The sequence below is a fragment of the Rhinoderma darwinii genome, chromosome 5 (assembly GCF_050947455.1).
Source record: "Rhinoderma darwinii isolate aRhiDar2 chromosome 5, aRhiDar2.hap1, whole genome shotgun sequence".
NCBI classification, from domain to species: domain Eukaryota; kingdom Metazoa; phylum Chordata; class Amphibia; order Anura; family Rhinodermatidae; genus Rhinoderma; species Rhinoderma darwinii.
In genome coordinates this window covers 76,014,909-76,033,132 of record NC_134691.1, presented here as the reverse complement: position 1 = coordinate 76,033,132, position 18,224 = coordinate 76,014,909, and the positions used below count along the sequence as shown (strand labels likewise).

General features: G+C 40.1%; 1 protein-coding gene across 1 annotated transcript in view; it reads left to right on the top strand.

Annotated features, from left to right (window-relative positions):
- Positions 1–18,224, top strand: part of SGK3 (serum/glucocorticoid regulated kinase family member 3) — a 58,110-nt gene that overhangs the window by 31,370 nt on the left and 8,516 nt on the right. Inside the window, exons 6-13 of the mRNA XM_075826168.1 lie at positions 2,362–2,449; positions 3,941–3,990; positions 7,445–7,502; positions 8,756–8,839; positions 9,398–9,529; positions 16,436–16,548; positions 16,628–16,664; positions 17,369–17,455. Of these exons, the coding sequence (XP_075682283.1) occupies positions 2,362–2,449; positions 3,941–3,990; positions 7,445–7,502; positions 8,756–8,839; positions 9,398–9,529; positions 16,436–16,548; positions 16,628–16,664; positions 17,369–17,455 (649 nt within the window). The remainder of the gene's footprint in view (positions 1–2,361; positions 2,450–3,940; positions 3,991–7,444; positions 7,503–8,755; positions 8,840–9,397; positions 9,530–16,435; positions 16,549–16,627; positions 16,665–17,368; positions 17,456–18,224) is intronic.

Here is an 18,224-nt window from a genome sequence, read left to right as displayed (position 1 = left end):
TTTATCTGATTACGCAAGTGTTCCGTGAAATGTTTGGATTGCTGTTCATTGTTTTTGTGCAATTTACAGTACTGGAGTCATCTGCTCAAACTGAAAATGCCACTACACAAACAGATTTATCTACTTTCCACATGCTTGCATGAAGTGATTTCATAAGGGTTCTTTTTACACCTGCCAATTTTTTCCGTAACGAGTGCCGATCAACGAGACATCTTGTTGACCGGTGTTAGTTTGCTCTGACAACTATCATACTTTCTGCTGCGTAAACTATATGATCAGCCTTTGAACGCTCATTTGCCTTATCATTAGCCCATGTAAAAGGGCCTTAAGTCATTACTTTAGGGGCTTCAGGAAAATGTCTGGTTTGAAAGGTCTTTGTTTATCATGAACAGGTTCATGCGATCTGTACATAGAGAGCGTAGTTGCATAAGTTTAAAAAAGACACATGTCCATTAAGTTCATCCTTTCTCAATCAATTAGACGTTTTTCATTGCTATATCAGTTATAACCCTCAATGCCATTTGTCTGTGAATAATCATCTAGCCTTTTTTTTAAATGCTGCCATTACTACCTCTTGGGTAGGGCATTCCATAGTTTTACTACTCAAACTATAAAGAACACTTTTCAACATTGATGTCTGAAACGTCTTTCCTCCACACGCAGTGAATGTCCCCTGGTCCTTAATAGAGTCCTTGGAAAGAATAGATTATGTGCTCGTTCTTTGTATTGACCACACATATACTTATACATGTTAATCTGATCACCTCTAAGGTGTCTTTTTTTTATTTTTTTTATTTTTTATTTTTTCCAAGCTGAGCAAGCCCAATTTTTCTAGCCTTTCATTATAAGAGAGAACTCCCATCCCAGTTAATAATCTAGTCACCCCCCTTTGAACCCTCTCCAGTTCTCCTATATCCTATTTACAATTTGGAGGCCAAAATTTAATTCCATATTCAAGATGTGGCCTTACAAGGGATTTATACAGGGGTAATATTAAATTTGAATCCTAGGTTTTCATTTGATGGTGTTTTTACAGTACATATGTCCTCTCTGATCACTGCTGTGTCCTTGTGTAATTACATGAAAAACATTACGAATGAATAATTATTAATTGGATTTTCACTGTCAAAACAGCATCCATCAGATTATAATAGTTAAATGAATAATAATGCAAAGGTTTGTTAGAAAATGATTTCCTTGTTTAAAACTGGAACTGTTCATCTTGTATGTACTGTTGGAATCATTTTGAGACATTGATCGTAGTAATTTTATTTTGGTTTTATTATTGAAGTCTTTTTTTGGTTGCTCACTATTGGAAGGTAGACCTTTTGACTGCAAGGTATAAGCTGTTTCTGTTGGCAAGTAACTTCTGAACCCCTATTTAAAGAGAACCTTTCACCTTCCCATACATGTCCAGCTGAGAGCACCATGTAATAGGCACTGCTGCACAAACCTTGACTCACTCTAATTTTTTTTTCTCTCCTCCTCCGTAATTTAGAGATCAGTGTCTTCATATTTGGCGCCCGATATGTAAATAACCCCATTAACTGACAATGGGGTGTGTAAATGGCATGAGGGCGTGTTACTTATCGCTGTGACACTGTCCAATCTGTTAGACCGTGTCACAACGGCTTCCTACACAGTCTGACGAGCTGGAGAGAGGAGAGAGAGAGAGTGTGTTTGTATGTGTGATCTGGGGTGATCTGCCCTTATAACCCTTTCAATGTCCAACAAGTGACACTCAAGGTTAATTGTGGGAAAGGCTTGCAGTTCTTTTCATGTCTTCCACGCATACCCTTCAGCAGTAATTTCAGTTCGATACAGTTATAGGAACCCCAGCATGAAAGCAGGAGAAAATTGCGTGGTTACTATGAAGACAAGAGTTGGTTACTTTTTGATGGGCAATTTAGAGAGTCTTATTTCACATCTATTCGTTGAAACATGGTATGCACAATGAATAAACCGTGTCTCCTAACAGTCCTAATTCTGCACATTTTAAGGTCTTTGCACAGAGGTAGCAAACTTATAGTATTGTGCAGAGGACCACAATAATGGGATACTTAGAAATAAAATAGAAACTTTTCTCTTCCACTGCCACTAACAATCCATCCTATCCTTTTCTCCCATATTTTATTTATTTATTTATTTTTTTTAAATGAAAAAAAGAATTTTCATTAGGCAGTGAATTAGCACTTTTGTGGTTTTCTTTTGTAATGTGCTGCTGACACGTATGGTGTACACCAAAATCCGGATGGTTTAACAAAAAGTGCTGCCTTACCCAAACTGGGTTGGTAGGCATCTTGGTTTTGCATACGTGATATGACTTCAGTTGCATTTTCTAATATGATCTTCTTTTCACAGCCCCGATGTCCAAGCCTTTCTAAAACTGGACTGTGCCAGACATCAATCAGATCCTTCAGAAGATGAAGATGAAAGGGCAGATCAGAAGGTATATTTTACATTCTTGTTTCAGAATTATTTATTTAAACCTCAAATGTTTATAAATAGAGCTGTAAAAGAAAACTCTATTTCATTTGCATGTGGTTGTAGCTTAGGGGATTTGCCTGATATGCCTGACCTGGTGCTTACAAGGAACTGGCTGATTTTAGTTATTTATTTATTTTTTAAAATTCCTTTCTATTCCTGCTCGTAGAAAACTTTAAGTGTCAGGCCATTAATGAAGTATGTTCTCGGCTACGGTTTTAAAAGTGTTTGACATTTTCAAAAATCTTGATCCCATTAATTTAATGGGAAATAGGGAAGATTGTGTAATTATTGCCACAATGATGTTGCTACTATTGACCACATGAAACTGTGATGTAATTGGCCGCCATGTATTTGTAATGAATGTGATGTCATTTTGTTGCATTAAGTGACCCATTTGTAAAAATAAAAAAATGGGAGGAGCCTAGTCTTTATAAAAAAAAATATACAGATTTTGATTTGGTGAGTGGTGGAAGAAAAAGGGAGACAGTGATGTGTGTGTGGGATAAGCAGGAGAGGGAGAAAGAAATCAGTACAAAGTGCGTGGATTTGCCGAGCGGGGCGTGAGCCGCTGTTGGATAGACGAGCAGGGCAAGATCTGCCAGTTGAGATTGCCTGGTCGGGCGCAAGCTATCTAGTGACTGATCCACCAAAAACACTTTGTATTGCTAGGCTGAATGGCGTATCGCCAGCTCCGCACCTCATATGAGAACAAAGATCCCGTGCACCACAAGTTTAGCATGATATTGAACCATTAGCCAACACGATGTCCGGTTTTCACCAGTTATATCAGAAACTGCCATGTATAGAGCCAATTTATTAGTGTAACCGTCAAGCTTATGTACCAAATATTGTAACCATGAAGATTGTGCCTCTGTTGGAGTAAAGTTCTGTTCAGCATCTTATACTGGTGTCGTCTAAAATTCTTGCTGTGTGATTTCCTCTGTGGGGCAGTAACCATCCTATACACTCTCCCACATTTTACATATTACTCTTAGAAAATATTCTAAATTTACTAGAAGTTTTGATTACATTTTTTATTTCATAAATCATTAATTTTGCCATATTAAATTAGATATGTCCTGCAACTACCATAAATCAAAGATTAGATGTGGCAGAATAGAGCGGGAGGGGTGTCCTTCTTTAGTATACATTTGAGGAGGAAGCACCTGTTTTTTCACTGTTAGTTGCAGACTTACATTTTAGAGAACTTGTCACATCACTCATCCTTTGCATCAGTTTTGATAAATCTCCCCCAAAGTATTAGTTATAGTCACAGGGATGAAAGATTTCCAGTAATGTTATACAGTAGTAGGGAAATGTAGTTTCTTGTTATATACCTTTAACATTTATTAAAAGGAAGGGTTTATATTAACAAGAAAATTACTTTTTTTTTATGTGTACTAACCTTTTCTATTTAAATATTGCAATATGTCTTCCATCTTTTATTTTACAGAATGGATCACCCATGCAAAATGTCAACCTGGGACCATCTGTAAATCCTCAGTATGTCCAGATCTTTCCAAATGCAAATTTTTACTTATTACTTTGTGTAAGCTAAAAGTAAAACATTATGTACAGTAAAAGTCCTTTTTATCTGGCATAAAATAGTCTGGGAACTAGTAATAGCCAGGCACTTCATTCTGAAGCAGAGTTGCCTGTAAATACAACATTTCACAATGCAGGAGAGGCAGACTGAGAAGATAAATCAGAAGGGTGCAGTCACACGCGGCTGATTTTGTTGCAGAAATTTCTGCGGCTGTAAATCGGTTTCATCCGTCTGAATCGAACTTGCAGAAATCCATGCACCGGCTGCAGAAACAACCCCATACAGATCAATGGAACGGTTTTTCAGTCGCAGAAATTTCTGCAAAAAAATCGGCCGCGTGTGACTGCACCCTTAGATTCCCCGTTTTTAAAGGAGTTACGGATGTAGCCATCTTTAACTTGATTCTGATAACTTGCTGCAGCGTGGGATCACACAACAAAAGCCATTGAAAAAGTCCAGAAAAAGGATCTAGCCACTGTTTTATTTGATGCGTTAAGTCAAGATAAAGACGGCTACATCTGTATCTGGGGACCAAAACTATTAGTAGTGTACTCACTGCAGTATGTGAGTACATGCTCTAATATACATTCTGGCCCCCCATCGTGCTGATTTTGAGATTTTGATGATGATACGAATCTTCGTCATGTGACCGGCCCCCGCTGTACTATATGTGCAAGCAGGAGCAGTAGTACAGCGGGGTCGGTCACGTGACGAAGAGTCGTATCGTTCTCAAAGAAGGCTGTGCAACTAGACTTCTGGTCCACCGACAGCGCTATGAAAATCTCAAACAGCGTGACAGGGGACCGGAATGTACTCCCGTACGGCAGTGAGTACACTGCTAATAATTTTTAGCCCCTACGTAACCCCTTTAAAATGAACTAGCATAGAAATCTAATGGCCTATTACATTTCTAATGACATATTTCATGTTTGCCCCTTTTGCATTTGTTTAAAGCCCAATTATTAATAGGCTGCGTTCCTTCTGATAATCTCTGATCTTTAATCCAGTACACCTGCTTAGTGTTGTGATGCTGGAAGAAATTAATATTACTGTATGCATTTTGTGTATTAGTATGTTCCCTCTTGTTTAGTATCGTTACTTCTCTTACATTAATTGTGGGATAAATAAAATTGTGAACCAATGATTTTAAAGGCGATGTAAACCTTTGATGGTAGGTGTTTTTTTTGTATGTAATGTGTGTTTTGTGATCCATTTTTGTAAACCTTTTATAAAAAAATAGTTTTTGTTTTTGCCCTGCAGGTTCTATGTATCCACTATATATAGAAGCTGAATAACTCTGTTGTAAGCTGAGTTCGTCATCTGGAGTGACTGCTCCGCTGACAGCGGCTCCTGTGTGCCTGGAACACACAATATATCCCTAATACCGATCAAATCTAAGTTGTGTAAAGTGGATACATAGAAGCTGCAGCGTAAAAATGAAAAACTATTTTTAATAAATGCATATTAGAAAAAAGTTAAGTATCACAAAACACATACATTTCATTAAAAAAAAAAAATGCCAGCAAAGCGAAAACACTGCTAGTTTTGTTTTGTTTGTTGAGCTATACACATCCTCCCTTTTTTACATTTTTTTTTATTTTTATTTTTTAAAGAATCCATTTTCATATATTTTTATTATTCTGAGTTAATAGAGGGGAGTCCTCTGTTTAGGATCCTCATCTCTTGGCCATAGTAGAGAGCAGTTACATGAGCATCTCTAGCTCTGGAGGACCAGGCCTGTCCTGCATTACACCGATAATGAATTTATTTGAATGGGCACTGTGTAATGCTTAATTTCCCCTGTGGTGGCGCTGCAGGGAAGTTGAACACGTACTGCCATGTTTTCCCTCAGATAGCAGCTGATCACTGGGGTCCCAGCGGGGGACACATGGTGATCATCTTCTTGTCAAGAGACCTTTCTATTGAGTAGGGATTTTCCAAAATGGAAAACCCTTTTCATTTTCCTTTCTGTAGCCCTTTATGTAAAAAAAAAAGAGTAATATAATTATAAAAAATCGCTCTATTGTATACTATTACTATACAATCAAAGTTGTAGCTGGGCATTCAGTGCAAATGTTCAATTTGCTGCATAAACCCCTTCGCCAAGCTGCGTCTTGTACCTGGGGCACATGGTTTGGCAGCATCCGTCCTCCCCGCGGCTATGCTCCTGTTAGAAGAAAATACTATAAAATAATCACAAGTAAAACCATTTAACTGATAATTTATTTTAAAATATATATACTGAATCCTCATCATTGAGTAAAGAAAAGCTGGGTTGTGACCGTGTGTGTGAGTCTGCACATAGATTTATTATAAAATCACAGATATCCAACAGACATTACACATAACTGTAAACTATGTGACTACTCTCCTTGGTGAATTTGAGTATAAAGGAAGTGGTTTATTGCATGCCACATACACAACAGCACAATGTTTCAAGATTGACTTCCTTTATCCTGTCACAATATTGTAACAAAATACATTACATTGCTAATAAAATGTACACAATACCATACATTTTGGTTAACGATTGCAAGGGAAAGATGTAATAAAAGTACATATTTATCTATATATAGAGGCCTGGATTTATGAAAAGTGTATGTGTGTATGTATATATATATATATATATATATATATATAGTGTGTGTATCGCTCGCACATACTTAATTATGTGCCATTAAGCTCTACTGGCCCTGCCTGTTTACAAAGTGTAAGCGCTTTTGCATGCTGATGTCACACCAAGTAGTAGTGATTAGCCATCCGGATCACTTGACATCACATCATTTCATGAAGTTGATAAATAGGGGGCAGTGGGGTCCAGCAGAGATCAGCGGCTCAGGAATGGCAGAGAACCAATAAGGTAAATCTGCCAGTTACAACCTTTTTTCAGATTTGAATCATAAAAGTTGTGTGTAAATCCCAAATATACACTTTATCGTTTATATTTCAGTATGTTTGCCAAAATAATAAAAACTGTAAATTATGATTTACCAGTCATTACTAAAACATCAATGCACATTGCATCTAATACAGATGGAACATGGCGTTTAGCAGCACTTTGGGATGGGTGGACACACCTAACTGCAATCTGAGCCTGACTTCTGAAAGGTCTGAACATCTAGTTGACCGTTCGTGAGTGATTGGCTCATATAACACACATCTGCATGTGTACACAATGTACCAGCAAGACTCCATTGCATCACATACATCTGGACTGGGGAGTTGTGGTTAATATTTCAGCCTCTGACAAGAAGTTCTGTGTTACATGCATATTGTCTTTCAGATTTTGTAGGCGTTCAAACTTTATTTTAATGTAAATTATATAAACTGTGGTAAAGTTCCTGAACTGCATGCTCGCATACTAATGTATTATAGTGTAGTTTGACTGTGGAATGTTCTCTCCCATAATAGCGCCAAACCTTCAGACTTTGAATACCTCAGACTGATCGGGAAAGGGAGCTTTGGCAAGGTGAGGTTTTTTTCCCCCAGCCAAGTATACTTTTTATGGAGGGTTAGGCACTTGTGTACTGCCTGCTCTTGGTATGCTGAAACTTTAAGGTCTTTGTTCACACATTGGGGGGAATATTTATTAAAATTCCCTTAAATGGTGAAAAAGTGGTGCAGATGCCCCTTTCAATTTTTGAAGAAATCTTAAAAATAAGATCTGGAAGAAAGGTTTTTATTTTTTCTACTAATGAAAAAACACGTTTTTACATAATGTAAGTCATTTTAAATTATTTTTTTTTTTTTGTGGTTTGTTTTTTCTCTGTGTTTTCGCTGTATTTTTTAATCTAATGCAAGTCCGTATGAATCTAATGCAAAAACTGTGGCAAAACAGACGTGGAAGAAAACCGCTAAAAAAAAAAAAAAAAAGAGCATGCCACTTCTTTTTTTCGCGAGCGGCCAAAAACTGCCCGGGAACAAAAATGCCTCTGCCTCCTATTGAAATCAATAGGGGCGATTTGGAGCGTTTCTTAGCACTGATTCAGACGTGGTTTCCGCATCAAAATCGGCACGAAAAAACGCTGTGTAAACTATCTCAAAGGATCTGCTGTAGTACTTTCCTACAACAGCTTGCCCTTTCTGTTGTGTTTTTTTAAAAAGGGGAGGCAAAAGGGGCAATTGTGCAAGGGCCACCTCCACACACTTCCCACCAGTCCTTTTTAGACACTTTCAGCTGCAAGACATAGAAGCTTAAAAAGATTTAAAGTGTACCTCCAACTATATGGGCCAAAAAAGAATGATTATGTGTATTTTACTTATTTATTTCTAAGGGTTGAAGCTCCAATCTCCTTTCATAGAGCTCCACTTACCCAATTGAAGGCACTGTTAAATTGAAGTGCATAAGCAGCTGCCAGACAGCACTGACTCCCCTTCACTCCCAGTTGAAAAAAATAATTGCATGTTCAAATCTGAGATGTTGTAAACTTTGGATTCCCTTAGAGCAGACACTGGAGGACAGTTGGGCTGTTCTCTTACACATTAGACTGTTGTTGGGTCCTGTTGTCATTGGTGGGATCTGCTGACCTTTCATTTCTATGCCCAACTTAAGTCAGCCATGCATAATATGACCGTTACTTGGCATGGGCCTCCACCATATATATTGGCAAGGGGCCACCACCAACTTTGTTTGACCCCTTTGGTTGTTTACCGGAGTGCACTTAGTGTGCCTCTACATTAAATGAGCAATTTTGTCACGACTAAACCCACTTTTTATTCCAGGTCGTCCTTACAAGAGGGAAAGGCGATGGGAGATATTACGCAGTAAAGATTTTACAAAAGAAAGTTATTCTTAATAAGAAAGAGGTACTTGTGTTAATTGTGGCCAAGTTAGAGAATAAGTTTGTGTGTCAAAACTGAACACTGAAGACCAAAGTGTGCTGTTAGGTTTCTCACTAGTTTGAGCCTACAATTTGCAAAACTTTCTATAGACAATACAGTAGTTAACAGACTAGTGGCTGTTGTACTTGCACCTAAGACAGTCAGGATTTTTGGAAAGTCATATTTTACTGACCGCTTCCTATCGCCTGCAAGAATGCAGAACTAGACAGCATCTGTTCTCTTAGAACAGGTTATGTACCCACAAACCCACATGGCCCCAAGAGCTACTAGCTGCACCTCCATTTCTATGTTAAAAATAGCACAAACTTAACCGTGCAAAGTCTAAAATAAAATTACTACATTAATGTGAAGATTAGTGTAGAAGCGATCTGTCATAGTTAAGTACCATTAATAAACAGACCGTTTATTAAATTTTAGTGTGTCTATTTAACCCAGTTTAGTCCATAAACCATAAAATGTATAAATAGTTTTTCAGTTTTTTTTTTACATTTAATATATTCACCCTTTTTTTTTCTTTTGTAGCAAAAACACATTATGGCTGAGCGAAACGTGCTGCTAAAAAATGTAAAGCATCCATTTTTGGTGTGTCTCCATTACTCCTTCCAAACCTCAGATAAACTCTTTTTTGTTTTGGATTTTATCAATGGTGGAGAGGTAAGATCTTGACATTGTCTTGTTTCAAAGCGAATGTGTCCTCAGAAAATGATCTATGGTGTAAAGGGAATCTGTCAGCAGTTTTGACCCTCAAAACTGCTGACCGCACTATATAGAGGACATAAAGAGTAGCATCCCTACTCATCCCTACACACGCTGAGTCAGAAACTTCTGAAAATACGAAGCTGTTTTCAAGGGAAAACAGCTCCTGATTTTCAGAAGTTTTTTAAGCCACTTGCGTTTTTCGTGGTGTTTTTTACGGCCGTTTTTGGAGCGGTTTTCAAGAGTCTATGAAAAACTGCTCAAATCGTGACCTGCACTTCTTTTTCGCGGCCGTTTTTTTACGCAGCCGTTTTTCAAAACGGCCACGCAAAAAAACGACCCATCGGAACAGAACGCCGTTTTTCCCATTGAAATCAATGGGCAGATGTTTGGAGGCGTTCTGCTTCCGATTTTCGGACGTTTTTCGTCCTTTTACGGCCCGAAAAACGAACAAAAATAGGCCGTGTGAACATACCCTAATCCTACCTGTGGTGACGAGAAATCTACGTTTTCATGTCCCCTGCGTTCCGCTCTGAGTGACTGCTCTAGCTGTCTCTTGATCGGACACTAGAGCCGTCATGCAGAGGGGCTGGGCAGCGTTTAATGCAGAAAAACATACATTTCTCAGTCATGCAACCTGCATCACCACAGGTATAATTTGCTCTCGTCCTCTCTATATAGCGTTTTTAGGGATCAAAGCTGCTAACAGACACCCTTTAACATAAAAACTTGATTCAAACATATTTAAGATTTTTTTTTTTCTTTTAATTTCCCATGTCATTATCTATATTTAAAAAAAAATAAAAATGGCAGGAACAATATGAAAGATGGTAGATTTATATATATGTTTCTATGTATGTGTGTACATATATATATATATATATATATATATATATATATATATATATATATATTATACATACTCAGTGGTGTAACTACCGCTATAGCAGCCGTAGCGGCTGCTACGGGGCCCGCAGCATGAGCCCCCCCCCATGGCCGGAGGTTCCGCTGGGAGCTGTTATGGCTGCTACAGCACGACGCCACTGAAGGGGTTGTTCCTACAAAACACCTGCATCCCCTATCCACAAGATAGGGGATACATGTGTGATCGCTGGGACGCCCAGCGATAAGGAGAACAGGGGACCGAAAGTCCCCCCGGAGTTCTCCATGACAAACCTCGGACTTCCGGGATCTGTCTGCAGCTCAATGGAAATGCGTGACCAGCGCTCCTTTCATTTTTATTGAACTGCGCAGACGCTGTAAGTCCGAGGTTTGTCATGGAGAACTTTGGGGGACTTTCGGTCCCCCGTTCTCCTTATCGCTGCCAGTGATCACACATGTATCCCCTATCCTGTGGATAGGTGATACATCTCTTTTGTAGGACAAACTATAGGCCGTTTTTTTTGGGGGGGGGCTGTATGGCGTTATCTACAGGGGGGACTCTGTATGGCATTATCTACAGGGGGGACTCTGTATGGCATTATATACAGGGGGGCTGTATGGCGTTCTCTACAGGGGGGATTTGGGGCTGTAAGGCGTTATCTACAGGGGGGCTGTAAGGCGCTATCTACAGGGGGCTGTGTATGGCACTATCTATAGGGCGCTGTGTGATGGAATCTATAGGGAGACACTATCTACAAGGGGGGGTTGTGTGATACTCTGCGGAGGGGGGGCCCCAGTCAAAAGATTGCTATGGGGCCCAGTCTTTCCTAGTTACGCCCCTGTATATGTGTGTGTATATAGGATCTCCCTATTCCCAAAAAGTGTTTGGTCACAGCACGCCTCCTTTTCCTCTCTTACACAATGCCCTCTGCACAGGTCACAGGTGTGTGCTAGAAAATTCTCCCAGAAGTCAATGCATCGGTTCTAGTCTACAGGTTCCTATGGTCCATGTGGCTCCTGTAAAGCATATCTTCAAATGCTAAACAGTTTAGGCAATATGGCTGCCCCCAAAAAGATGTACAGAAGAAAGATTAAAAATAAAACTAGAAAAAATGAGTATGTATCAGTATTTGGTTTTAATTAGTAAAAAATAATAATTAGGTGATACAATCCCTTTTATGCATTTGTTTGCCTACAGCCCAGCTCGTATAGCATTTCTATAGCAATAAAAGCCCTGACTTATGACCATATGCACTGGCTAAAGTTGAATATGGTTTACATATTGCAAAAAATACAACATATTGAATTACAATTGATGATTTATTTTGGAGGGGAATGTTATTGAACCAGGACATTTGTTTTATACCTTATCCAATATTGTTTTGCCATATAATACAGTGATACAGATTATAGTAAACCCTAAAATAATATACATTTTTTTCTTTTGTACACTTGTTGAATGTTGGGGAATCTGGTCAGTGAAATATCTCAGTTTGTCAGTTGCTCCAGCATAATCTTCTCACGTGCAGCACGTCCTATTTAATTACGAAAGGAAGAAATTAGATGTAAAATTTCACTTCCTCAGATGACTTCTCTGTTTGATACAATGGTAACCACATTCAGTTCTAGGAAGTGCAGTATGACAGAGTTTTGGAATATTTCTATGTCTTTGTGTCTCCTGATATGTCATTAATTATACCCCTGCTATATATCTAAAGGCATATTCACCTAGAGTTCTGTCAATGTTCTCGATAGAAAGCCGCCTTGTATAAAGGCGGCTTACAATGTTACATATACAGAAATTAGATTAATTTAGTTCTACCGAACCTTGTGACATATTGAAGTCTCATGTTAGATTATAATTTGCATGCTACATAGAATTAAAATAGTTGTCTGCTTCAGGAAGCTCCTTATGTAAGTTTATGGAGAATCCGCTGCTTGGAACTCTATCTATTTACTAGAGCTGAGAGTCCTATCGTTAAGATTGGAGAGATCTGAAGGATTGCCCATTTTCAGTGGACACTGTGTAATATAATAAGCATCTACTCAGAAGTTTCTCCCACAATAACTAGGGGCGTTCCTAACAGTCGTATTCGCTTGTTTGTGGGGAACATACCAAAAAATACCCTGTAAGTCGCTGTATTTGCAAATTGGATTCCGTAAGGCTAAAGGGGTTGTCCAGTTTTTTTTATTTACCCTCATATTCCCCTTCTGCATGTTCTGATGCCTCCATCTAGATATGTAATAGACACAATATCAATGGTCACCATGGCATTGAGTACTTCCTTTATAAAAGACAGGGTGGCTCACGACAGAGCTGCGGAGTTATCATATTGTCTGTGTGCTGCAGCCTATTACAGGACAGTAGAGGATCTCCATAATGACCCTGTTTAGATTAATTAAACTTTGGTGGCAAGAAGAGTGCCAAAATTTTAATTTTATGTTTTGACCTATATTTAGAAGTAGAGATGAGCGAACCGGGACAACCGAACCCGGTTTCGGTCCGAGCATCGTGAAAAGTTCGGTTCACAGCGAATCCGAACTTCACCGGGTTCGGCCGAACACGTTTTGACCGAACCCGGCTTATGAGTCACTGATTTTCCGGTACGCGACGTCAGGAGATAGTCACTGTCCAGGGTGCTGAAAGAGTTAAGCGATCGGCAGTAACTGTTTCAGCACCCTGGACAGTGACTTCCGATCACAATATACATCAACGTGTAAAAAAAAAAAATAGAAGTTCCTACTTACCGATTTAACTCTGTGCTTCTTCCTCCAGTCCGACCTCCCGGGATGACTATTCAGTCCAAGTGACCGCTGCAGCCAATCACAGGCCAATCACAGGCTGCAGCCAATCACAGGCCAATCCCAGGCTGCAGCGGTCACATGGACTGCCGCGTCATCCAGGGAGGTCGGGCTGGATGCCGAAAGAGGGATGTGTCACCAAGGCAACGGTGACGCGTCCCTCTCGACATCCAGCCCGACATCCCTGGATGACGCGACAGTCCATGTGATTGGCTGCAGCGGTCACATTGGCTGAAACGTCATCCAGGGATGTTGGGCTGGATGTCGAGAGGGACGCGTCACCAAGGCAACGGACTGGAGGAAGAAGCAGGAAGTTCTCGGTAAGTACGAATATCTTCTTCTCCTTTTTTTTTACAGGTTGCTCTATATTGTGATCGGAATTCACTGTCCAGGGTGGTGAAAGAGCTACTGCCAATCGGTTAGCTCTTTCAGCACCCTGGACAGTGACTATTTACTGACGTCGCCTAGCAACGCTGCCGTAATGCCGGGTGCACACATGTAGCCACCCGTCATTACGGGAGCTCCATACACGATTTTTATGGGCTTTCTTGAATTACAGGTTCGGTCCAAATCTAACTTTTTCAAGAAATTCCGCGAACCAGCCGAACCAAACTTATCATAAGTTCGCTCATCTCTATTTAGAAGTAAAGTAGTAAATTTTGTCACTTTACCATCTATTGCAATTTGCTGAAATAAATGTATAGTAAATTTAGCTTCCACACTTTTGGCACATTTTAAAGAGGACCTGTCACTAGGTTATATAAGATGAAGTGGCTTACTAACCAGAGTAGCGCTTTGTTGTAGTTCGCCAACAGGGCGTGAACTACCCTCAAGCTGCCTTGCAATGATTTGTCAGCATCAAAAAAAGGTTAGATAGCTCCATCCTGTTGTCTAACTACAGTAAATGATCATATAGTGAGTTAACACAACATATCTCTGGAATGGGGGGTGATTCCACTTCAGTAATTTCTGGACAACTGAGCTAAAAATCACAGACAGGCCAAAACTTTTATGGACACATTACAAAATCGTTGCCTGTGCAGTGTGCTAGGACTGACTCGCCAATCCAAGCCCTGCTTGTAGCTTTCCCACAATAACTTAGCGCGGGAAAGCTGCAAGCGTGGCTGTAATTGGTGAGTCTGACTCACGCACCACTCAATCCACCACCACCACCGCCACCACCAGAGCCGGGTTTAGACAAAGTTTAGCCCTGGGCAAAGTTAAAAGTGGGGTGCCAAATGGTGAATTGTTGTATCAATAATGCAGTCAATTCAGAAGGTGGTGTGCAGAGAACTGCATTATTGAGTTCTAGCCTGTCTTGGAGCATTGCAAGCCCCAAACCATATGTCCCCCCCTTTCACAAAAAAATTTATCTATATACATATACAGTTATTCAATCCTACCACTAGACCAGATTAAAAATGACCTGCTATACAAAGACCAATATTACCACCATATAGTGATAGATAGCAGTTCTACACAGGAGCGCTGCAGACCATATAAGTGATTACAGCATATTTATAGCCAGTGATTCACAGGTGAGGATTTCTCTGATTTAAAGTCGTTCACTTTCCCTTTTTTCCTCCATCCGGCCCAGACCACTGTGATGACTTGCTCCAGCCACGACTTGTCTCTACAGAATTTGACACAGACATGTTGGTTTCTCGATTTTCCAGCACTATCCCCACCTATACCCCATCCTCTAAACAAACTCGCAATCCACAGTGCCCCAGATGGTAATAATGTTCCCTTAGTGCTCAACACAATAACCGTTCCCATTCAGTAAGGCCCCATGCACACGACCGTGCCCGCAATCACGGCCCGTGATTGCGGGCATGGCCGGCCGCTGACTGACAGCCGCATTTTTGGGCCGTGCTCCCATACAAAGTATTGGAGCACGGCCCGCAAAATGCGAAAGAACGGACATGTTCCATAATTCCCAGAACATTTCCACGGCACTGACACCCTTCCGTAGTGCTACGGAAAGGTGTCCGTGTTCAATGAAAGTGAATGGCTCCATTTTTGCGGACCGCAATTGGTTTTTTACGGTCGTGTGCATTGGGCCTAACCGTGCTCCCAGACAGTAATAATGCCTCCTTTGTGCCACCTGTAGATAGCGCCACACACACAGCCCCCTGTACAAAGCGCACCACACTCAGCCTCCCTTGTACATAGTGCCACACAGCCCCCAGAGTGGAGAGCGGTAGCTGTAGCCTACCTCTACCGGTACCGCTCTCCACTCTGATTGCTGTCACTCACATTTAGGAGCAGAAGGAGGGCGAACGGAGCCAAGTGAATGACGAGGAGGCAGTCTGAGTGAGGTCGGTGCCAGCCCAGGAGTGGACCAGTCCAGTCACCTGATGTGAGGTCAGGTGACTAATGTCAGGTGGCTGGACTAGTCCACTCTCGGTACCGACCTCACTCATACTGTCATTCACTTGGCACAGTCCGCCCTCATCCTCCTAAATAATGCATTTTCTGCAGGCTACTCTTCCCTTGTTTGCACTGCTCATGTATATTTTTTGCACATGTGCTGTGCAACGTTTCGGGGGATGGAGAATAAATCCTGCACAGAGTGTTTTGCAGGAAAAACAAACAAAAAACAATGGACAGCAGAAAAAAAACCATGCTTTTTGGGGACTTTCCGTAAATTTACGGACGATTGACAACCCTGGGTGCAGGAAAAAAAGCAAAACCGTGCTGGACTCAGCACTATTCAGGTCAGTTACCACTTCTACTCATTTGACCTAGTGACAGATCCTCCGGTTTCAGTGTTGTGACTACTGTTGCACATCACATTGTAGTTGTCTTTTCTGTGTTATTTCCTGCTTAGTACAGCACGCATTAACTGTAGCTATCGAAGCATCTGACCTGCTTTCCAAACCTCTAAAAGCAGTTGTTCAGCATTGAGCTGGGGGATAATTGCATTGTCAGGTATCTGTTGGTCAGCCAATGGCTAATTCCACACTCTCGTCCTCCAGAATTCTGACATTTAAAGCTTCAGTTTATTTAACCGATATACCTTTTCTTGAGTATGTTGTTTAATGGGTCTGATAGTTGTTATGCTTAAAACCAAAACAAAAAAGCTACATTTAAATGAATCCATATGTGTACAATATTACATTTTATGACTATTTTATTTAATCTTGCGTGATTAAATACTAAAAATGTATCTTCTAGCTTTTTTTTCATCTCCAAAGAGAACGATATTTTGCTGAACCGAGGGCGCTTTTTTATGCTGCAGAAATCGCTAGTGCTTTGGGATACTTGCACTCAATTCAAATCATATATAGGTATGTTATTAATCGTATTCTACAATAACTATATATAAAAAATTGGTAGATTAATATAATATAATTGTTTTATTGACAGAGACCTAAAACCAGAAAATATCCTCTTAGACTCAAAGGTAATTTATTATTTTTAAAAATACATATCATCTTTTATTTAATATATTCATATTGGGCTATGTAAAAAAAAAAAAAAAAAAAGTTGTTTCTGTTTTTTTCTTAGATATCGATCTCTATCTCGGCATGCACATCCATGCAGCAGGGAAATGTGGCATTACTTGGCTGTCCATCTAATGCATGGGCGCACCATGTCGGACAGTCAGAGCTGCTCTTTTAGATTGGCTTTTTTTTCTGGATAGCCTTATACGACATCCATATGCCTTATAAGCCATACGAACAAGGGTTGTCACCTTTTAATGCAATAAGAACAGTCGAGTTCCAAGCCATTGATCCCCACACCACGGTTAATTTTTAGACATACGTCAAATGCAGACCATTTCTTTAATTTATATTGGATTGACTCCTCTATGCTTCCTACGGAAATATCCGCAGCGAAATTGCATTTAGATTTTTTTGCAACTTTGTAGATAGCTGAAGTAAATAGCCCCTAGAGTGTCTGTATCGGGACCGGGTGAATTTAGCTGTGATGAGAAAGTCAGCTTTAATGTATGTAATAGCTTTGACTGTAGTATAAGGTGTTGGAGCCTTTAAAATGCCCCAAAAGAATTTAAAACAGTTGGACTAGGGTTAAAATGAAGTAAAAGTGAACTTCTCCATTTTGTCAGATGGTAACGTTTCAACGCTCCATTTTCTTTTGGTCTAGGGCCATATTGTTTTAACTGATTTTGGACTTTGTAAAGAAGGGATCTCAAATTCGGACAAAACACTAACTTTTTGTGGGACACCAGAGGTAAGCTTATGGAATGTTCACGGACCGCATATGGACTGGGAATATCTTCGGTACAAAACTCCTTTCATTAGAAAGTTACTAAATGGATAGTAATAAATACATACCCTACTGCTGCCTGTTCAGGGCTGTAGCACTTACATGTATTATTAGAAGCCTGTAAAAATCACGAATATATATATTTTTTTCAATGCTTACCCTCGGTAAGCCAGTTTCACATTAGAAAGGCTTACATTTCATAGTATATCTTAAAATTTTGCTGCTGCGATTCCTATAAAAGCAGTCTTGTCCTTGCATGCAGTGTATTGAGGAGCCATGTTCACACGGCCTATTTTCAGCTGTTTATCGGGCCGTAAACATCCTGAAAAACGGTTGACAAAACGGGGGCTAAACGCCTCCAAACATCTGCCCATTGATTTCAATGGGGAAAAACGGCGTTCCGTTCCCATGGGGCGTTTTTTACGCGGCCATTTTAAAAATGGCGCGTAAAAAAACGCCCCGTGTAAAAGAAGTGCATGTCACTTCTTGAGCCGTTTTTCATTGGGTCAATATAAAAACAGCTAAAAAAAAGGCCGTAAAAACGCATCAAAAAACGCTTGATGCTGAAAATCGGAGGCTGTATTCTCTTGAAATCAGCTCGGTATTTTACATCCGTTTTTTGTTTGCCGTGTGTACATAGCCTTACTGCTCCCTCATATTTGCATTCTGTAGCCAACCTCCGCAGCAAACTATCTAATACAGACCAGAGCATATGTCTCCATGTGCTCACGCT